Here is an 18,440-nt window from a genome sequence, read left to right as displayed (position 1 = left end):
ACCAGTGCAGCACCCACCCAGACCATTCCACCCCCGCACCCCCGCACCCCCTCAGCAGCCAGAGCAACCAGCCTCGGTCAAATGCTGCATCGCAGGCCCAGCCCTGTCCTGGCCAAGCCCGCATAACCTCACACACACCGCACACCACAGAGAGCCATATCTTATTTTTATATAAAATATAATAATATGGTGTGATAACACAACAATACAAGAATAACATCTATGTCTACCACTACTGATGCTGCTACTGCTTCTGCTACTACTACTGATAATAATATTATTAATATTATTTGTATTATTATTATTAATAGCAGTAGTAGTTGTAAAAATGACTGGAGATGCAGCTTTAGAACAGTATGAACTGAAGCAGCTTGGGTCACTAAAGTGTACAGTTTGTGCTTGCATGAAGTGCAAATGTAGTTTAAAAGCAGCTCTTTTACGAGAACTCTTTTGAGTTCTGAAGTTCCTACATCAACCCTAAAATGATTGATGTATGAATGAAATTAGTAATTATAGTAAAAAAAAAAAATAATACTATAGGACAATTTTCTGTGAAATAACCATTTTTTGTATGTTTCTGAAAAGATTTGAGAATGTCTTGATGGTGCATTTACTGGTTCTCTATCACAGACACTAGATGGCGCTGGTGATGCATTGCACAAAAAGGCAATGATCACATATGAGCAGATGACAGAGTAATTCTGTTGTCTGATTAAAATGCACATTTTGAAAAACAGGAAGAAATTCTTGATAATCAGTGCTCATGCACATCTCATAGATAACGTGACAGCTAGATCATTTAGACAATAAATTATGAGTTATATTAATTTACCGGCTTCCTGTCTTGAATTAGTGTATGGCCCCATCTAGTGGGATACGATTTGTCCTAAACGCATAATTTGTGTAACTTCTGATGTGTGGACTAAGCAAGTCATATTATTCATGAACTTCAGTCTAACATTCTACAATGATCTCAAAAAAGGCCGTTTGTCAACTGTTGCAGTCTGCCTGTTTCTCTCTCTTTCCAGAGTTTTACTTTTTCTTCCAGTTTATTCTTTCACTTTCTCTCTCATTCCAATCTTTTACTTTCTCTCTCATTCCAATCTTTTACTTTCTCTCTCATTCCAATCTTTTACTTTCTCTCCCACTTTAAGCTTTCACTTTCTCCTGTGATCAGTGTTGCACAAGCAGTGTTTGCTTGGTGCATTTTTGCTTGTTTTTGCTCAGGTTTCGTCAGAGGAGGTGAACTTAAGAGTGGCAGGGTACCTGGAGGCTTTCCAAGGCTGAAGCACGTGTGTGACTGCATGTCCTTCCTCTTGAGCTGATCCATTGAGCCGCTTGGCCATTCTGAATGTGTTTGTTTGTTTGTTTTTGTGTTTTAAGCTTTGTCTAGTTCAGACAAGTTATTTTGAACTGAACAGAACTTTGAAAGCAATGAAAAGATGATAAATGTGTATAAGTGTGCAATAGTCGAGAATCCATGAAAGCATCCTCAAATTCTGTGATAAGGCAACATTTGGAGATTAGTGTAGAACAAAGCAGATAAACTCACTTATATTTGATGTGTCTCTGTTTATGTATTCTCTAGGGAATCCCAACATAAAGCATTCTGACAGAACTGTACACTTGTCAGATCAAAAGATGAGGAAGAGTCTATTTCGGTAGTTATCCATGCAGCGTACACTCCCTCTAAGCCTGATGACTTACTGGAATCATCTTTCAAACCTACGGGGCATTCCAATCCGGAACTTTTGAGGTCCCTAAACGTTCTCTTCATTCTTGCACTTGAAGGGCCCTCAGTCTGAGAGGGACAGCCCTTCAAAGGACACACAATGGACCGTTCTACAAAACCATATCTCAACACATGGATATACAGTCTGAGGGAGACAGAAGGGATGTCAGGAAGAGAAGAGAAGTTGTATGAACAAGATGGATTTGAGGGCTAGGCGACAAATCATGAGGTGTGTTGGGAAACTCCTCTTTTCTGTGGGCAGCTGCGTGCGTCAGTTTCCCCCCTCCATGTAACCTATGAGCACAGACTTCAATAGAAATGTGGAATTCCAGGTAATCTGAACCTACCTTGCTGCTACATGTTCATCTCAAAACCCACATACCGAATGTCGCAATGAAATAGATTCAGACTTCATATCTCCTGTATGACCGGTCTAGATTGAGCAACCACAAGACTGTGCCCATTTCATCACACAATCTCCATTCTCCTCCTTGCTATCTTGACTTGTACTTACCCTGATAATTATACAATGTCCTTCAGGAATGTCAAAAAACACAAATGGCCTCTATCTTATCATTATCCACTGTTGATATTTATATCGCTAACTCTATGTACTCTTTACATCCTAAAGGTCCTTCTACCCCCTGCAGACGTTTGCCCTTACTGCTGAACTGAAGGCAATGTTCATTGTTGAACGCATTACATAAACATTGGAAATGTAAAAATGTACTATTTGGGTTTATGTGAGGACTGAGCCATAAGCCACTAAGGGCCTCTCGCAGATCACCACTGCTCCACTCACACTCACATTCACACTCAGATTCACATTCTGGGTCTCATTAGGAGCTGCTTGGTCAGAGTACCTGTTCAGAGCTGCAGGTTACGGACTGTGTCCTTATTCTCCAAACTAGCCTCTGTAAAGGTCAATAAAACATTAAAAAAAATCAATTTTTATCTATTGAGCCATTCAGGCATCATTAGACTTAACTCTCTGTTCTCTCTTCTCTCTATTCGAACCTTTCCCTCTTGTTTCACCTGTGGGCTTTTTAAAAAATGGTTGCAGCATGACCACACCCCTGGCAAGAACTTGTGCAGTCTGGTCTGACCTTGTAATCCACAAAATGTCTTAATTCCATCCATCCATCAATCCATCTGTTCTTTGTCCATCTTAGATCTAAAACAAAGTGCTTGTGGAAATTAATACTTTACAACACTTTACAAGTGTAGCAGGGTTATTTTACTCTTATCTTAACAAAGAGAACTCCATAACCCTCCAGTCATGTCTCCCATGTGTACCTCAGATAAGGCCTCAGGCAGAGGGAACGGGAGGACAGAGCTCTGATCAGCAGGGATTAAGTGACAGATGACAATCACATGAGTTGGCGGTGATTCCCATGCGAGTAAGATGCCACCCATGCTGTCACACAGATGGGCGATTTAGATAAAAAAGACTATCCTGACATGTTTGTGCCAGTGAGCTTTGGCATTGCACACAACCTTCAGTCCCCATGGTGACCCTGAAAAGATTTGGATGGAATGTAAACATGACAAGGCAAGTAAACAATGCTGATTGTGAGGATCAAGGGGAAAATCTGTGAAAGTCAGTTCATGAGTTCAGTGCATGCATGTCCTCTAATCACTACCTCCATTCTTTGTGCAGATACTCTGGGTCACCACCCTTGACAACATCAACATTGAAATGATAAGATTCGTGAGAATCGCTTCATTACTAACACTGAGTATTCTGTATGTCTTAATCAGAACACATTGTGATAATGAGTTGATTTACTCAGTTGAAGAAAAAAAGCCTTCTTTTGGACAGATCAGCTCATAGGTAAAACACTGCTTTCAGCTTTCCGATTTGGAATGTGAACAATTTGACATGACTGTTCCACATAGCTTAGAAGTGAACATAAAGGCTGCAAATTGTATGTGTGGACAGGCCTATTTGCCAGTAAGACATGTCTTGGCTTCACCCTTGGAGAGGTGTTGAGCAGCCACATCTACAGATAGACCCCAGGTGTGCTCAAGCACCTGTCCCTTAGCCCTCCAACTTAAAAATCCCTTTGCCCTTTTTTAAATAATCATTTGAATTCGCCTCATGGCATCATTTTTTAATTAAAAGCGTGCAGCACCTGTGATCGACAACTGCGTTTGAGATCTAATTCTGCGAGTCTGCACAAGCCCCTGCGCCTCCCTCTTCGACTAACCGTGCCAGTAGCCTACAGCTAGCGAAGTTAACACACAGAAATGGAGCGCCCTGCGGAGCTGCATCTCCGTCTATCTGACCGGCCTTAATTGGTGATGACCAGGTAACAATACGGAGCCAAAGCCAAAGCCAAAGCCAAAGCCTCGGCATTGTTTGTCATCGTTGTGAAATTAAACCACTAGTACAACATTCCGATGGAGCCGGCAGTGTTCCAAGTAGCTTAACTTACACAATAGTCAGGGGCAAACATTAATAAGATACACTACCGTTCAAAGGTTTCTCAGGGTCACTTAGAATTTGCACTGGTTTTCCATTAAAATATCCATGAAACAAGTTTGAATAGGATATATGGCAAAATGAAAAGGAAATATAGTCATTGACAATATTAATAATAATAATAATGTAATAGTAAGTAATAATAGTAATAATAATTATGTTCTTTGCTTTTGTCAAAGAATCCTTCATTTGCTTTTCTTTGAAAAACAAAGACATTTCTAAGTGAAACTTTTGTACAGTAGTATATATTCAAATGCAACAACATTAAATGCGTTTTTCTGTCTTGTTCACTCTGTGTATACTATCATTCACAAACAAAGTGCGAGTGGAAACAGTGCTAGTGAAAAACATCACAAGGGCGTTTGTGCACAACATAAATCTGCTCTCCTGCTGCACGTCACCATGACATGATTTCACGGCGAGTCCGAATCTCTGCAGTGACTGCAGTTGTAGTCCACTCCCACTGCCAGCTCATTGTGGGGCAGCCTTCATGTGTCAACCCCCACTGCACAAATGAAGATAGATTGGCTAGGAGAGCAAGGATAGGGAAATGAACTGTAGTGAGACTAGGCCGTAATCACGCTTTCCCAGACCTTGTCCTTGCCTCAACCAAAATGTGACCACTGAGGCCTAAGTGGTATCGCAAGCCATGGGGAGAATGAGTCAGGCTCATCTTTTTTTTATAGTGAGGGTTTTGAGAGGAAAACGTGTCAGCTATAAATATCCCAAAACCAGTCAGTTTTCCTCATAAAAACAATCTTTATTTCTCAAGATTCACTCTTCAAATGTTAACATGGTTTTATTCTGTTAAGTCCAACAGTACAGATGACAACAGAATTAAGTACAAAATCATCCAGTTCTGCAAGGTCTATTCTCCGGTGAGCTCTTGAAAAGAAACTACCTTGAGATGTCTACTAATGCCATATCAAAATGTTTTCATAAAAACCCAAGAAAATATATTTTTCAAGAAAAAAAATCCTGAGAATATTATTTGGCATTCTAGGTACCAGCCCTTAAAGTAAAACAAGAGAACATTAATGCTATGTAAGCTATATGTAACATAATATGTAACAAATTATTGATTACAGTATGAGTGCTCTAAATGGCATATCACAAACTTAACTGTGTTGGAATATAAAAAGAAAATCTGTAAACATTTGTATTATTGGACATTAATTAATATATTAATACTCATTATTTATGGAAATTAGTAAAAGAAACAAGAAAAATGCAGGAATGTATGCAAATTAATAAAGTGCTGTGAAAAGAGGCAAACCACCAAAATGGATCCAAGAATAAATAAATTCAAACGAGTGATAATATGAACTCAAACGACTCAAAAGTGATGAGATAATATTAACTCAAACGACTCCAAAGTGATTAGATAATATTAATTCAAACCTGCTGTGGCACTGTGCTGTTTGCATTTACAGGTCATGTACCAAGCCATTTTGCAGGATCACAGGAAATTATTTATTTATTTTTTACAAAATCCTGCCCTTAAATGATGTGATATGATATGAAAAATACCATTCTTCCATTAAGCTAATTTTGTCCTTGGGGGAGCAGTGTAATATTAGGCTTATATGAAACAACTTCTTCCTGAGTTTTGATAAGCCTATACCTATGGCTTACACAGATCCACCTGGATAGATGTTGTGTCCTCTGTGGCAAACAGTAGCAAAAAGCAAATTAATGGAAAGCCTAATCCTGAAATCTTATTTTTTAAATCATGATCTATCACTTTAAGAACTGAAAGCCACCATTCTGTGCCAGACAGCCACTCCCCATACACCACGCCCCCCCCCCCCCCGCTCCCAGCACACACACACACACACACACTGACTGAGAGCTTGACAATGCAGGCGGCATTTTTCATGAGAACTGCTAACACGGCATTTCTGGGTCTGGGGATGGGGGTGGGGAGATGTCTGCATGGCTGCACAGTGCACTATGGAGGCAGCTGGGGTCTCTGGGGACCTTTGGGATAAACACGAACACGGCCGTGTGATGCAGCAGCAGTGTGCGCTCCATCAGCCCCTTCTCTGCCAGCGCTTCCTAACCTGACCGTCCGTCAGCGGGCTTCGGCTTGCTGATAACATACCTGGGAGAGGCGAGAGCTTGCTGGGGCAACTACCTCAGAAATGCTTGTTATGCACTCGTCACGGAACAAGTGAGATAATGAAGTCTTGCAAAATAGTCAGGCTGCAGAAATCCTATCAAAACAAAGTACTGACAAATGCAGTCCTTGAGCAGAAAAGTACAGAGTGAGAGGCATTTACAGTATAGGCTGATACTGTAATTGCTAGTTTTAATAAATAAACCATATTGGTGGTGGTTTGATGTGTTGGATAAAAGCAAATGTCACATAACACCTTTAGCTTTGCTGAAGCTGACAGAAGCTCTATCATTCTTGTCGGCAAGATAGTAAGTCCTATGTCTCTTTCAATCCACACATACCTTTCGCTATGCACATTGCTTGCTTGCACATGTGCAGTTACTTGGAAATAATGCAGTATGACATCGCACAATAGAGTATGGTCTAATTACACCCAGCCTCATATTCTCTGGGATGCTGTAGCCTGCAGTGAAAACGTTCAGTAGAACATTCAAGCCTGAAGTTTACTGTGGCTTTACACTAAGACCTTGTAACGAACGACAGCATGATTTAACACTACATGTGACCGCGTGGCACTGAAATCCTTTGTCCCTGATCCAGATTATTGGCCAAGTCCAAATGAAGCTCTTGACTGTTCAACCCTTCTTTCTGGTTATAAACACACTAACAAGGAAACAATACCTTCCCAAGCTCATATTATGCAAAACATAATTCAAATTATCCAGAAGTTCCTGCTCCAGGTAGAAATGTTCTGCTGTAAGAGAGATTTAGTTCTGCAGCACAGAAACATTACTGTCATACAACTATATAGCCTTTTACAGGCACTGTTATAGACAGTAAACAATAATGGAAAAAAGGACACCATGAAGAAATAGGTTAGCTATATCAGCCTTTGTAGTACTAGCAAATATTCTCAAATCCACAGTGAGAATCTGAGGGAATGCTATTAGTTTAAGGCAGCTATAGCCTATTCCTCTGGTTCTGATCCTTTGACACGGCTCACCCAAACAGGCTTGACATCGGTCTGGACCGAGGGGGACTTTTGTGACGTGCCTCGCTCAGCTCCCTGTCATTAAACGAGGCGCTGTGGACTATCTGTGTCCTGAAGCGGATTTTATGGAGCTTGGGTTTCATCTTGCTCAGCGAGGACTTCCTGCGCAGCAGCTTTGATTTGCCAGGGCTGGCACCCTCGCACACCTCCTCCTCGCTGTGGTTCAGCAGCTTCAGAGGCCTCAGGTTAGATTGGAGGACTTTTGACAGCCTCCATCGGCTGGGCTCACCATAATCTACATTCTCTAAATCAGAGTTCCCATGCCCCCCTGAAATATCATATACTTCGTCAGCCACACTTTTAGGGAGATACTGGCACGCTTTCTTCCCACTGTAGTCTCTCACTTCAACATCTGCCTCGTAAGCCCCCACAAGCAACTTGACCACCTCAACGTGGTTGTGCATGGCTGCCAAGTGCAGTGGTGTGTAACCAGCACTCGACCGGGAATTTATGTTGACAGGCACAGCATGCTTCTTAGCAAAGTTCACAAGCAAGGCTAGGAGCTCCTGCTTGCCAAGCTTAGCTGCCCAGTGGAGGCAGGTGAAGCCTGTGACAAAGTCCTTCTTCAGGACTAGGTTCGGCTCGCAGGCGAGGAGCCGGTGCAGGCTCTCCCACTCCCCGTCAGACGCACACATCATCCACTCGTGTTCCATAGGGTCGAGGGAGACAGGGGTATTCTCGTCATCCGTGTTCGAGGAGACGATAGAGTCGCTATCGCTCCTTGAGTCCTTGTGTCTCGCGGAGAGATACACCGAGTTTCTAAGCACCATGCTGCGTCGTACCTGTGGCGAGCTGTTCATCATAAGCTCAATGAAGTTTTTACGGCTGCCTCGTGGAGTGTTGGTGTCACTCCCGGACATGCTTGTTGTGTCAAAATGTACCTCGTCGCTTCCGTCCGATATATTGGACCCCACACTGCGCTGGGACCCTCGTGATCTTCTTCTCAAAACACCTTTTGTAACAGAGCTATTGTCCTCCTCGTACGATTTATCTTGCTCCTGTCCGTTTTGGGAATACTTTTTAGAGTTGTTGCGGTCCTTAAAAGCATTGGCTTCTGACAAAGTCTGATCGGGCTGTGGCAAACCCACAGGCTGAGGAAGGCTGAACATTGTACCGTCGGAAGCGGCTGGCAGGGGAGACGCCTCAATTACGGCGATTTTTGGAATGGTCTGGTCGCTCATTTGTAGGCTTTCCTCGGACGACCCGTCCACCTTATTCTCAGGCGAGCAGCTGCTCTTATTTCCCATTTTTGAAAGATTGTTCGCTTCTGGAACTAGCAAGGCTGAAGATGCATTCACTCCGCCAGAAGTACTGTCTCGAACGCCTGACCGTTCTACTTCCCTGCCGTTCTCATCGCTGTAACCTGAGCCAGGTGGTAATTCTTGTTTTGCATCATCGTTTCCCGCAGATTCCAATGAGAGCTTAACTGCCTTAGCGGTGTCATTGAGGGTTATTTGAGGCATGTTGTGAGGAAGACTGTCGGGCAATTGTTCTGAAAAAGCATCACCGACATGCTCACAATTAATTACAGTATGCTCGCTCCTCTCATTGTTGTCACTGTCACCATATGCGGGGACGTTTTCCTCCTGTCTCATCGAACCCCTGTATTTCTTTTTCAAACACACATATTTAGTCCCGTTCTCAACCTTCACAAATGCAACACTGTCCACGTACATTTTAAACGCATCCTTCATCATAGCTTTCTTGATTGGATCTGTCGATAAAACAGCTCTGAAATGATCAATCAGGTCCAGGTTCTTCACTGTACCCCCTCTCTCCATCAGGAACCGTAACACGGTTTCTTGCGTGCAGTCGGTCGCCATTGGGTTGTAATAAGCTAGTGTTAATCCTGAAAGCGTGAGAGAGGTCTGGTCATTGCCTCTCAAATAAATGAAATATTTTCCTAATTATTTTGGGGAAAACGTTCGCTCTACGATAACAGCATGCCATCTAGCTTAGATGGTATCACCCAGGTACTAGGGTGGCAAAATCTGACAGCATCTCGCCAGTTCGTGGGTAACTAATAAATAACAATCCACGCCCCCTAGCAACCACCTTGTTGAGACGTCAAATTATGAAACTGTGAACTGGGGTTCGCCATATTGGCGCACGCCATGGAAAAGAACGAGGGGAAAGCGGCTCCTCTGTTGAGCCAAAATGGCGTCAGTTTCACAAATGAATACCACATACAGTTCCGGAACAGCCCCAGAATTGGTTCATACCATTAAAACAAGATAGGTGAATAGGTTATTTTATGGAATAAATGTATGCCCTTAAAACATCTAATTCAAATCTCATTTGAATGCACATTTATTATTAAATAGTTTCATAGTTTCAGAAACTCCGACCGTTAGGTTACAATCGAAATACAGCATAATTTACATAAAGTGTGTCAACAAATCACCTAATGAATCATCTGAACATGAAATAGCACTGCATTCCATTCGTGGTTGGAAGGAAAAGTATCCAAAACTTTCATTCGTTATCATACTCGTTTGTTTGGATTTCGGTTATTTATTTCGGAAATTCCTCTTGATTGTAGGGAAATAAACACAACTACCATGTCTTCATCCGACGTTGCGCGGCAAGGGGTACGTGTACATGTTTTCTAACGTCGTTTTCATTCAAAAAACCTCAAGTCAACACTGCAAGTCAGCTAACGCTAGCAGGCAAGCTGGCTAACTAGGGCAGCGTAGGTCTTATTCAAATGGTACCGTACGTTAGCTAGCAAACTAGCAACTTTATCCTATGTGCTGCAAAATTGTATCAGTTACGCCTTGTACTTGAACTGTTGTGATTAAAGAAGTAAGCAATCAAACTGATACCAATAGTTATCAAATCGAGTATCTTATTTAATGGAATAGTTAGCTAGGCAGCAGATGATTTTGATGGTTTCTTTAAATGTTCTAGATGAAACTTCATAATTACAGGACATCACAAATGTAACAAACTAGCTAACCATAGTCAACTAGGAAATAAGTAAGTTGCACAGCCAGCAATTTTTTTCTGACCCATGAATACTCGTCTGACCGACATTGCTAGCTAAGTTAGTACACAGATACCTACACCGGATGAGGCCAAATTTGTGTTGACCGTAGAACCCAGCTATATTGAGGATAGCTCAACAGAGGTGTAAATACTACGTAGACTTTAGATCTCCTTGGACCCGATGGGTTGTGTCCCAAATCAAGACATGACCTTTCATTCAACTAACGCTGGGCGTGGTTTTGCGAGCATCCCCATTGTTACGTTTTGGTAATCAATGTAGCAAGCTGACTGTTTGTCTGAAAAGTGCATCACGTGAATGGTTTACATGACGCCTGTAATGTAATTTATCACTTCGCGAGTTCTGCCGGTAGAGATGGTTAGAAAACAGATTTCAAAAATTCTACGCGCGTCCAAGGCCGCAGAAAGTTTGGTAGAATGCACCGAGGTATCACAGAACGCTTTATGGCTATACCTTACAATATGTATCAGTTGAAATAGTGTAGTTTTAACGTTATATAAGTATTCACTCGTGGCGGTAAACACTTTTACCCTCGAGAGTACGAACTTAACTAGGTTCATCCAAATGTTTTTTATTGACGAGAAGTAGGTCAAAACTGCCAGAAACCTTCAAAAGCCTAGAGTGAGGGGGAGGTAATTGCTTGTTTACACCTGATTGTGTGTGTGTTGTCAGAAAACATCTCTCCTGTTTTTCCTAAGCAGGACAAGAATGCTCGACCCCTGTCCTTGTCAGGCCATGTTGGCTTCGACAGCCTCCCCGACCAGCTTGTCAACAAGTCAACCAACCAGGGTTTCTGCTTCAACATCCTCTGCATCGGTAAATAAAATAGTTATTCATAAGGATTCTAATGCAGTGCGGTAACTGTCTTTAGGTCTAATTATTAGTTGTTGTTTTGATAAGCACAAATGTAATCTCACCTGCACCGTGAAACAGTCTGTTTTTTTGTGTGTCTATTTCACATGGTGGCAAGTACAAAATTGTCGTACATGATGGCTTGGCAAAATTGTGTGTCCTGGCACCAGCTATCAACAAAGCCGTTCTTGAGCAATAGGAATGTAGACTCATTGAAAGCTTAAGAGTTTGAATACAAAACACAACATTGATTTTTGCTTTGCTGTATCTTACTGTTGTTCATTCGGAAAGTGAGATTGTAGTCAATTCTGCTTTGAAATGCTCTGATCAGTCTCTGAAGTCGTGTGAAGTCAGTCATTAACCAGCCATGTTTATTGTCATACTAAGGTGAAACGGGTATCGGGAAGTCCACCCTGATGGACACGCTGTTCAACACCAACTTTGAGAACTTCGAGTCGTCTCACTTTGAACCAAAAGTGAAGCTACGGGCACAGACCTATGACTTGCAGGAGAGCAACGTGCGGTTAAAGCTCACCATTGTCAACACGGTGGGCTTTGGAGACCAGATGAACAAGCAGGAGAGGCAAGAAGAGACCGTTACCTTTCAGCTTTTCTCAATATCTACCCATTTAGAATGGCGTCATTCATCGGCGGAATCAGTATGATATGGGTTTTCCTTTTCTGTTACGCAAAGCTTATTGACGAAGTGGATCTGTCCTTGTGTTGTAGTTATCAGCATGTGGTGGACTACATCGACACCCAGTTCGAGTCGTACCTGCAGGAGGAGCTGAAGATCAAGCGCTCGCTGCATAACTACCATGACTCGCGCATCCACGCCTGCCTCTACTTCATCGCCCCCTCAGGCCACTCACTCAAGTCCCTCGACCTCGTCACCATGAAGAAGCTCGACAGCAAGGTCCGTTTGCATCTCCTGATGTTTGTGATTGTGTGTGTGTGTGTGCATCGCTGTGATATTAGTCTATAGATGTTGGCACATCTCGAAAATAAACTCCAATTAAGGGTCAGGTAGAACGTGCTGTTTCATCAGCTCGGTAAGCAAAACGGCTTTCATGAACTTTATCTGTCAACAGCAAAGAATAGCATGCAAAGTGTAATAGCAAGCATGGTGAAACCCCTATAGATGGTGCTGTAGCGAAGGGGAGAGCATGGTGACCTCACCCGGTATTGAACCCGGGTCTACAGGGTGCCAAACATGCACTCTGACCGCAGCGCCAAAGAGCCAGACTCGATGGCATGCCAGTCAGAGCACATACTCATCTGTATGATGATGATCACATCGTCACAGTCCGGAGCACCTGTGTGGCTGGTTTACAATCAACCGGAAAAGGCACATCACCCTGCTGGTCCTCGGTGATCTCTGCTGGCTACTCATGGCTGCTTATCACTAACGCTTGCCGACAGTGACCTCTATTTGAACTCAATCATACGAGTTATGTTCCTGATGGCCATTGCGTTCCTCCAAGGGCCGTCGTCTGGCATTGCCATCCCTACCCACAATGCAATCTCATTGGTCTCATTTGTCATATATAATCCTGTCAGCAAAGTGATGGTGTTGCTGGATGGGAATGAAGATTTGGCTATGTGAGGATAAAGGCTTGTATGAACTCCGCTTAACATTGTTAAAAAAATATTTTAGAAGTGTGGCACATGTCAGCTTCTGTCTACCATTGGAGACTTACTGTCAAATTCCATAAATAATATTTTCTGAATATTGTGTTCCCACACAAATACATGGAAGTGCAGAAATGTAGTCGGTGAAAGTTGACAAATGACACAGAAAAATGATTTAGAGGGTTTAATTGCCAAACTAAAAGAAAAATTGAACACATTCCACAACCCATATGCAAATACAAGTCAAGATCTTATGTATTACTTAGTAGTAACCAAACTATGCAGTGAGGCCAAATATATACAGTGCCTAAGCACACATGTTTGGGTGATGAGACCTTCATGATGTTGAGTTAGCGATAGTTTGGCCTCCTCTCATTTCTCTTTCACATGTTTTGTCAGCCCTTCTTCCTACACAGCACATATAAACAGTTGGGATCTACTTTTTGACTAGTTTGAACATAGTCTATTGTGTGCCTTTGTGTAGTTGATTTATTTATATATATATATATATATATATATATATATATATAAAAAAAAAAATGTAAAATCATGTAAGCCTTGTAATCTTCCTGCTTTCCCCCCTTGAGGACCTTTTGTTTGTCTTTAGGGTTCAGATATTATGTGAAATGGCAGCTTCCAGAGAGTTCTGAGGCCTTTGAAGGCCTGTTGGTTTCTTCTGATGGTTAAGTGGGAGTTTCCTGCTCGGGGAGATCTTGGCATGACAGGAGTGAACAAGCCTGAAATAGCAGTGGTGTGACTCAGGGTAACCATGGGTAGGCTAAGCTAGGCTGGGCCGTGGCGGCTTCCTGCAGCTTTAGTTCATGTGTCACAATGTGAAGTTACTGAAAGTTGTGTCAGAGGTTGGGGTTGGGTTGGACCCAGACTTGCGTACAATGACAGAGGGGAAAACAATAAAGAGCTGTTTCAGTTATGGCGGACTTATTTTGGGATAATATGTTTTGATTATCTGTTCTTGTATAATGAAGCTGTGACATGGTCCCACTTTGGGGTGGTCTTCACGTTGTACTTTGGAATTTATGTTCTGTTGAGAGTTCTGTTTTAACTGCATTCATCTACAACGGAGAAGAATTACATAAATGCCATGCACAGAATTCCCTATTTTGCTAGCTTGCTTTTTTTATTATTATGGATGCTGTCATCTTCACTAATGTGATTCCTGATCGCTGGTCTGTTCAGGTGAACATCATTCCTGTCATCGCCAAAGCGGACACCATCTCCAAGAGCGAGCTGCACAAGTTCAAAATCAAGATCATGAGCGAGCTCGTCAGCAACGGAGTCCAGATCTACCAGTTTCCCGTCGACGACGAGACCGTGTCCAAGATCAACACAGCCATGAATGTGAGAGCCTAGCCTCGTGTTTATTTATCCGGCCTTGGCTTTTTCATTCTCCTCCTCCACAGATGGTTCTGATGTAGAAGTGAAAGAAGTAATAAAGTAGTTATAAAGGCGTTATAAATAACTGAGTGTTCGTAACCACTGCATGTTTCTGTTATCAGGGTCACCTTCCTTTCGCCGTGGTCGGAAGCACAGAGGAGGTGAAGATCGGCAATAAGATGGTGAAGGCCAGGCAGTACCCATGGGGAGTGGTGCAAGGTACGCTTCACATGAAACTGGGCTTATGAAAGCCCCTAGCGGGTGAAATGATTTGAATGTGTGCTGAACTTGATCTTGATTATCTAAAGGTAAGTGGGTGAATAGGTATATGGCTAATGACTGGTATGCCTATGGTTGAAATGAAAAAGTTTTGAAATTATTATCATTTCAATTTTTGAGTAGAAATGTATTGTTTTGCTGAATTCAAACTGTGACTTGTCACTTCATTTGACTAGGTGCTAATATACAGTACCAGTCAAAAGTTTGGACACACCTTCTCATTTTTGAGGATTTTTTTCTTTACTTTTATTATTTTCTACATGGTAGATAACACTTTTTTTGTTTAGTACATCATTCCATATGTGTTCTTTTGTAGTTTAAATGTCTTCAGTATTAATCTACAATGTAGAAAATAGTAAAAGTAAAGAAAACACAAACTTTTCACTGGTACTGTATAAAGGCTAAAGTTGATATTTCAGTTGTAAATAAACGCGTGGTTGTCTTTTTCACCCCCCAGTGGAGAACGAGAACCACTGCGACTTTGTGAAGCTGCGGGAGATGCTGATCTGCGTGAACATGGAGGACCTGAGGGAGCAGACACACACGCGCCACTACGAGCTCTACCGCCGCTGCAAGCTGGAGGAGATGGGCTTCAAGGACACCAACCCCGAGAGCAAGCCTGTCAGGTAGGGCCCCAGAGAGCAGGTAGGGCCCCAGAGTGCAAGTAGGGCCCCAGAGAGCAGGTAGGGCCCCAGAGAGCAGGTAGGGCCCCAGAGAGCAGGTAGGGCCCAGAGTGCAAGCCTGTCAGGCAGGGCCCAGAGAGCAGGTAGGGCCTGGCACCACCTGCAGCTCAGTGCAGACATTAACGCATGCCAAGTGGTTGTGCCTTAGAAATAGCACAGCGTTCCTATGTCCTACCTACACTAACAGCGTGCCTTAGAAATAGCACAGCGTTTCTATGTCCCACAAACACTAACTGCTTGCCTTAGAAATAGCATAGCGTTTCTATGTCCCACAAACACTAACTGCGTGCCTTAGAAATAGCACAGCGTTTCTATGTTCTACCGACACTAACTGCTTGGCAGAAGGAACTGAGGATCGACCAAAATCCAAGTTCCATGCCGTGTAAATATTGACACGTACAGACATGCACTTACACACCAGTTGAAATTCCAGCCAGGATAATAATTATGTTTTGGAAGACGATGTTATGTGGATGTGATTCTGATGGTTGCCATAAACGAGTACATGATTGGGGTGTCTTAATACTGTTCGTAATCTTAATGGTATCTTAGTGTGGCTTAATGGTGAGATTAATGATGTGCTTGAAGTAAGCTGAACATTGTAAAAATGATATTCAACCTCTGTTGAACTGTGGGATACTAGATAAATGATTGGAGTAACCTGTTTGTGGACGTAGTTCACTTATTGTGTGCGTGTGTGTGTGTGTCCAGCCTGCAGGAGACATACGAGGCCAAGCGGCAGGAGTTCCTGGGGGAGCTGCAGCGGAGGGAAGAGGAGATGAGGCAGATGTTTGTCCAGCGGGTGAAGGAGAAGGAGATGGAGCTGAAGGAGGCAGAGAGAGATGTAAGGGGCCAGGAGCGCACACACCCACAATCACACACAGACCCACACAGACCATCACACACACACACACACACACACACACAGACCATCACACCCATACACACACAGACCATCACACCCATACACACACACACACACGGTTCATACACCCCAGCCCACGCACATAAACACACAGAAGACATCTGTAGGCACATCCACACACACACACACACACACACACACACACCACACACACACACACACACACACACACACACACTATAGCATTTCATTTTTGATGCCAATGAAATGTTGTTTGAATGCAACATTAATGAGTCTCTAGTGTAACCAAGCTCCTCCTGTTCTGTCTGGGCATAGGATATCAGAGCTTCCTATTGCAACCCGTGTCTGCAGCTCAGTTCAAAGTGCTGGACGAGTGCCAGGGTCTAAACATACGTTTCCTTTTCTGCGTCTGCAGCTTCAGGGCAAGTTTGAGCAGCTGAAGCGTCTGCACTCGGAGGAGAAGGGCAAGCTGGACGACAAGCGGAGGTCCCTGGAGGACGAGATCAACACCTTCAACAAGAAGAAGGCTGCCGCTGACCTCCTGCAGGGCCAGTCCTTCACCAACTCAAACTCCAACGCCAAGAAGGACAAGGACCGCAAGAAGTAAGCCCCCTCTCCCAAAGTGGCAACAGATGTCCCAACATAGTGCCTCTGCTGTTAATAATGAATAGCGGATAATAATAGCTAATAATGGTTAGCCAAAGGCCTGCTGGTTATGTGATCCAGAGTATTATTATCAAGCAGTGTACTAGCATTTTCCAAAAATAAAGGAAGGCAAAAGAGTCCAGCCATTACTACGTTACACCAAATGATGGTGCATTTATACGCCATAATGCATGCTTTGAAAAAAAAAAAAAGGGACCGAATAAAAACATAAGCATCACAGCTCAAGACAAGAACAGGCTAAAGCAACAGACTTTTATTTTGTACCTTTTTACAGCTCTGGATTCATGTGAACTATGCTGGCAGAGTCGCTCGCTGCACCACACCATCTTCACAGTGGAGACCAGTAATTACAGCTTCTCTTTTCACCTTCGTTCATTGTCTTTCTTTGCACAATGTATGTCTATGATATGTATGTCCCACACCAGCTGGACTTTTAGTTTACACTACACGTCAGTGAGCACACGAGTGCATGCCTCCCCCCTTCACTACGGAGACGCCAAGTGAACTTTGAACTCTGTTTTTTGGGTCATTTTTTAAAGAGCATTATAAGTGCTTTTTGACTGTTCTTCAAGGTGCCAAAAACTCTCCTGTTAGTAATTGGCAGGAGTATCTTATTGTCCTGTTAGGACTTATCGCAATAGAAGCTGATCATTTCCTACCAATGATGTTCTTCAGAACCCAGTTTTGCTGCAGCTGTAGTGCAAGACTGAGTGGGTTAGATGTTGTACATTCCCTTTCCGTGTACGCGTCGGTAAAGACCATTCCCCCAAGTTTCCTGACATTTATATCTTTTGTTACATTTGTTTTTTGAAACACTTATAGCATGTATTTTTATATATATATCTCTCTATTCAGGTGTGGTTCTGCCTTTTGTATACTTGTTCTGAGTCCCAGTGTTGGACGACTGGATGTTTTAATGCATATCAGTGGTTTTGATTACACCAGCATTACTTGTGAGTTGGAGAAGGGTTTGGCAATCTCAGCCAGTCAGGGTTAGTGTGGCTACAAGGCCCAGAGAAGAGCTTAAAAGCAACCACACGACCAGATTTCCATGTATTTCTAAATTTGCCGTGAAATTTATACCAGCAGTGACCACTGTTTTGATAAATGCGGTTGATTTTTAAGAGCTGAATTAGAAGGAAATCCTGAAGTCAGACTCTCCCTGTACGGTTCAGATTTACCTCTTCTCCTCTGGAGGGGCAAAGACTTTTATTTTATTTTCTAGCACTATGCAATAAATAAAGTCATAAATATATTAATGTAAACACAAGTAAATAATGTAACACATTGTTGTATGCCAGGTACTGTTACTACTACGAGTGCCTTTTGAAAAACACAAAAGTATTACACGTGACATGGCTGCTGGCACTTGAGAATACATTTTCTTTGGTAGTGGACATTCATGATGACGATCCTCTTATCGTTATACCAGTATGTGTAGATTTACTTCACTGAAATGTTAACATGATGCCCAAATTCACTTTTTACAATTTGTAACCACACGTCCCATTTTCTTCTTGCATTTGTAGCATGTAATTCATGCATTTTTCTATTTATCTCAACTGTTTACATGGGGTTTATGAACACAAAAAGCCAAAATAAAAGTTGATATTAATCTGCTTGTCGCTGTATTGGTACTGTGTTATTGTATTC

General features: G+C 42.6%; 2 protein-coding genes across 3 annotated transcripts; one reads left to right on the top strand and one right to left on the bottom strand.

Annotated features, from left to right (window-relative positions):
* Positions 1-6,050: 6,050 nt before the first annotated feature.
* LOC105911931 (ankyrin repeat domain-containing protein SOWAHC-like) lies at positions 6,051-9,720 on the bottom strand. The gene has a single exon (XM_012840841.3). It carries the CDS (start codon positions 9,208-9,210, stop codon positions 7,336-7,338), a length of 1,875 nt encoding a protein of 624 aa, XP_012696295.1. The 5' UTR covers positions 9,211-9,720; the 3' UTR covers positions 6,051-7,335.
* A 110-nt stretch (positions 9,721-9,830) lies between these two features.
* sept10 (septin 10) lies at positions 9,831-18,406 on the top strand. 2 transcript variants are annotated; one of them, XM_012840883.3, is made up of 10 exons: positions 9,831-9,978; positions 11,096-11,210; positions 11,634-11,829; positions 11,976-12,162; positions 14,076-14,237; positions 14,396-14,492; positions 15,010-15,178; positions 15,947-16,079; positions 16,537-16,724; positions 17,062-18,406. In XM_012840883.3, the coding sequence occupies exons 1-10, from the start codon at positions 9,949-9,951 to the stop codon at positions 17,075-17,077; spliced, it is 1,293 nt and encodes a 430-aa protein (XP_012696337.1). In that variant the 5' UTR covers positions 9,831-9,948; the 3' UTR covers positions 17,078-18,406. The 2 variants fall into 2 exon arrangements, with proteins under 2 accessions (XP_012696337.1, XP_031414307.1); XM_031558447.2 differs by lacking the exon at positions 9,831-9,978 and adding an exon at positions 10,081-10,820.
* Positions 18,407-18,440: the final 34 nt, after the last annotated feature.

This window comes from Clupea harengus, chromosome 21 (genome assembly GCF_900700415.2).
Source record: "Clupea harengus chromosome 21, Ch_v2.0.2, whole genome shotgun sequence".
Taxonomy (NCBI): Eukaryota; Metazoa; Chordata; class Actinopteri; order Clupeiformes; family Clupeidae; genus Clupea; species Clupea harengus.
This window is presented reverse-complemented; position numbering and strand designations above follow the sequence as displayed.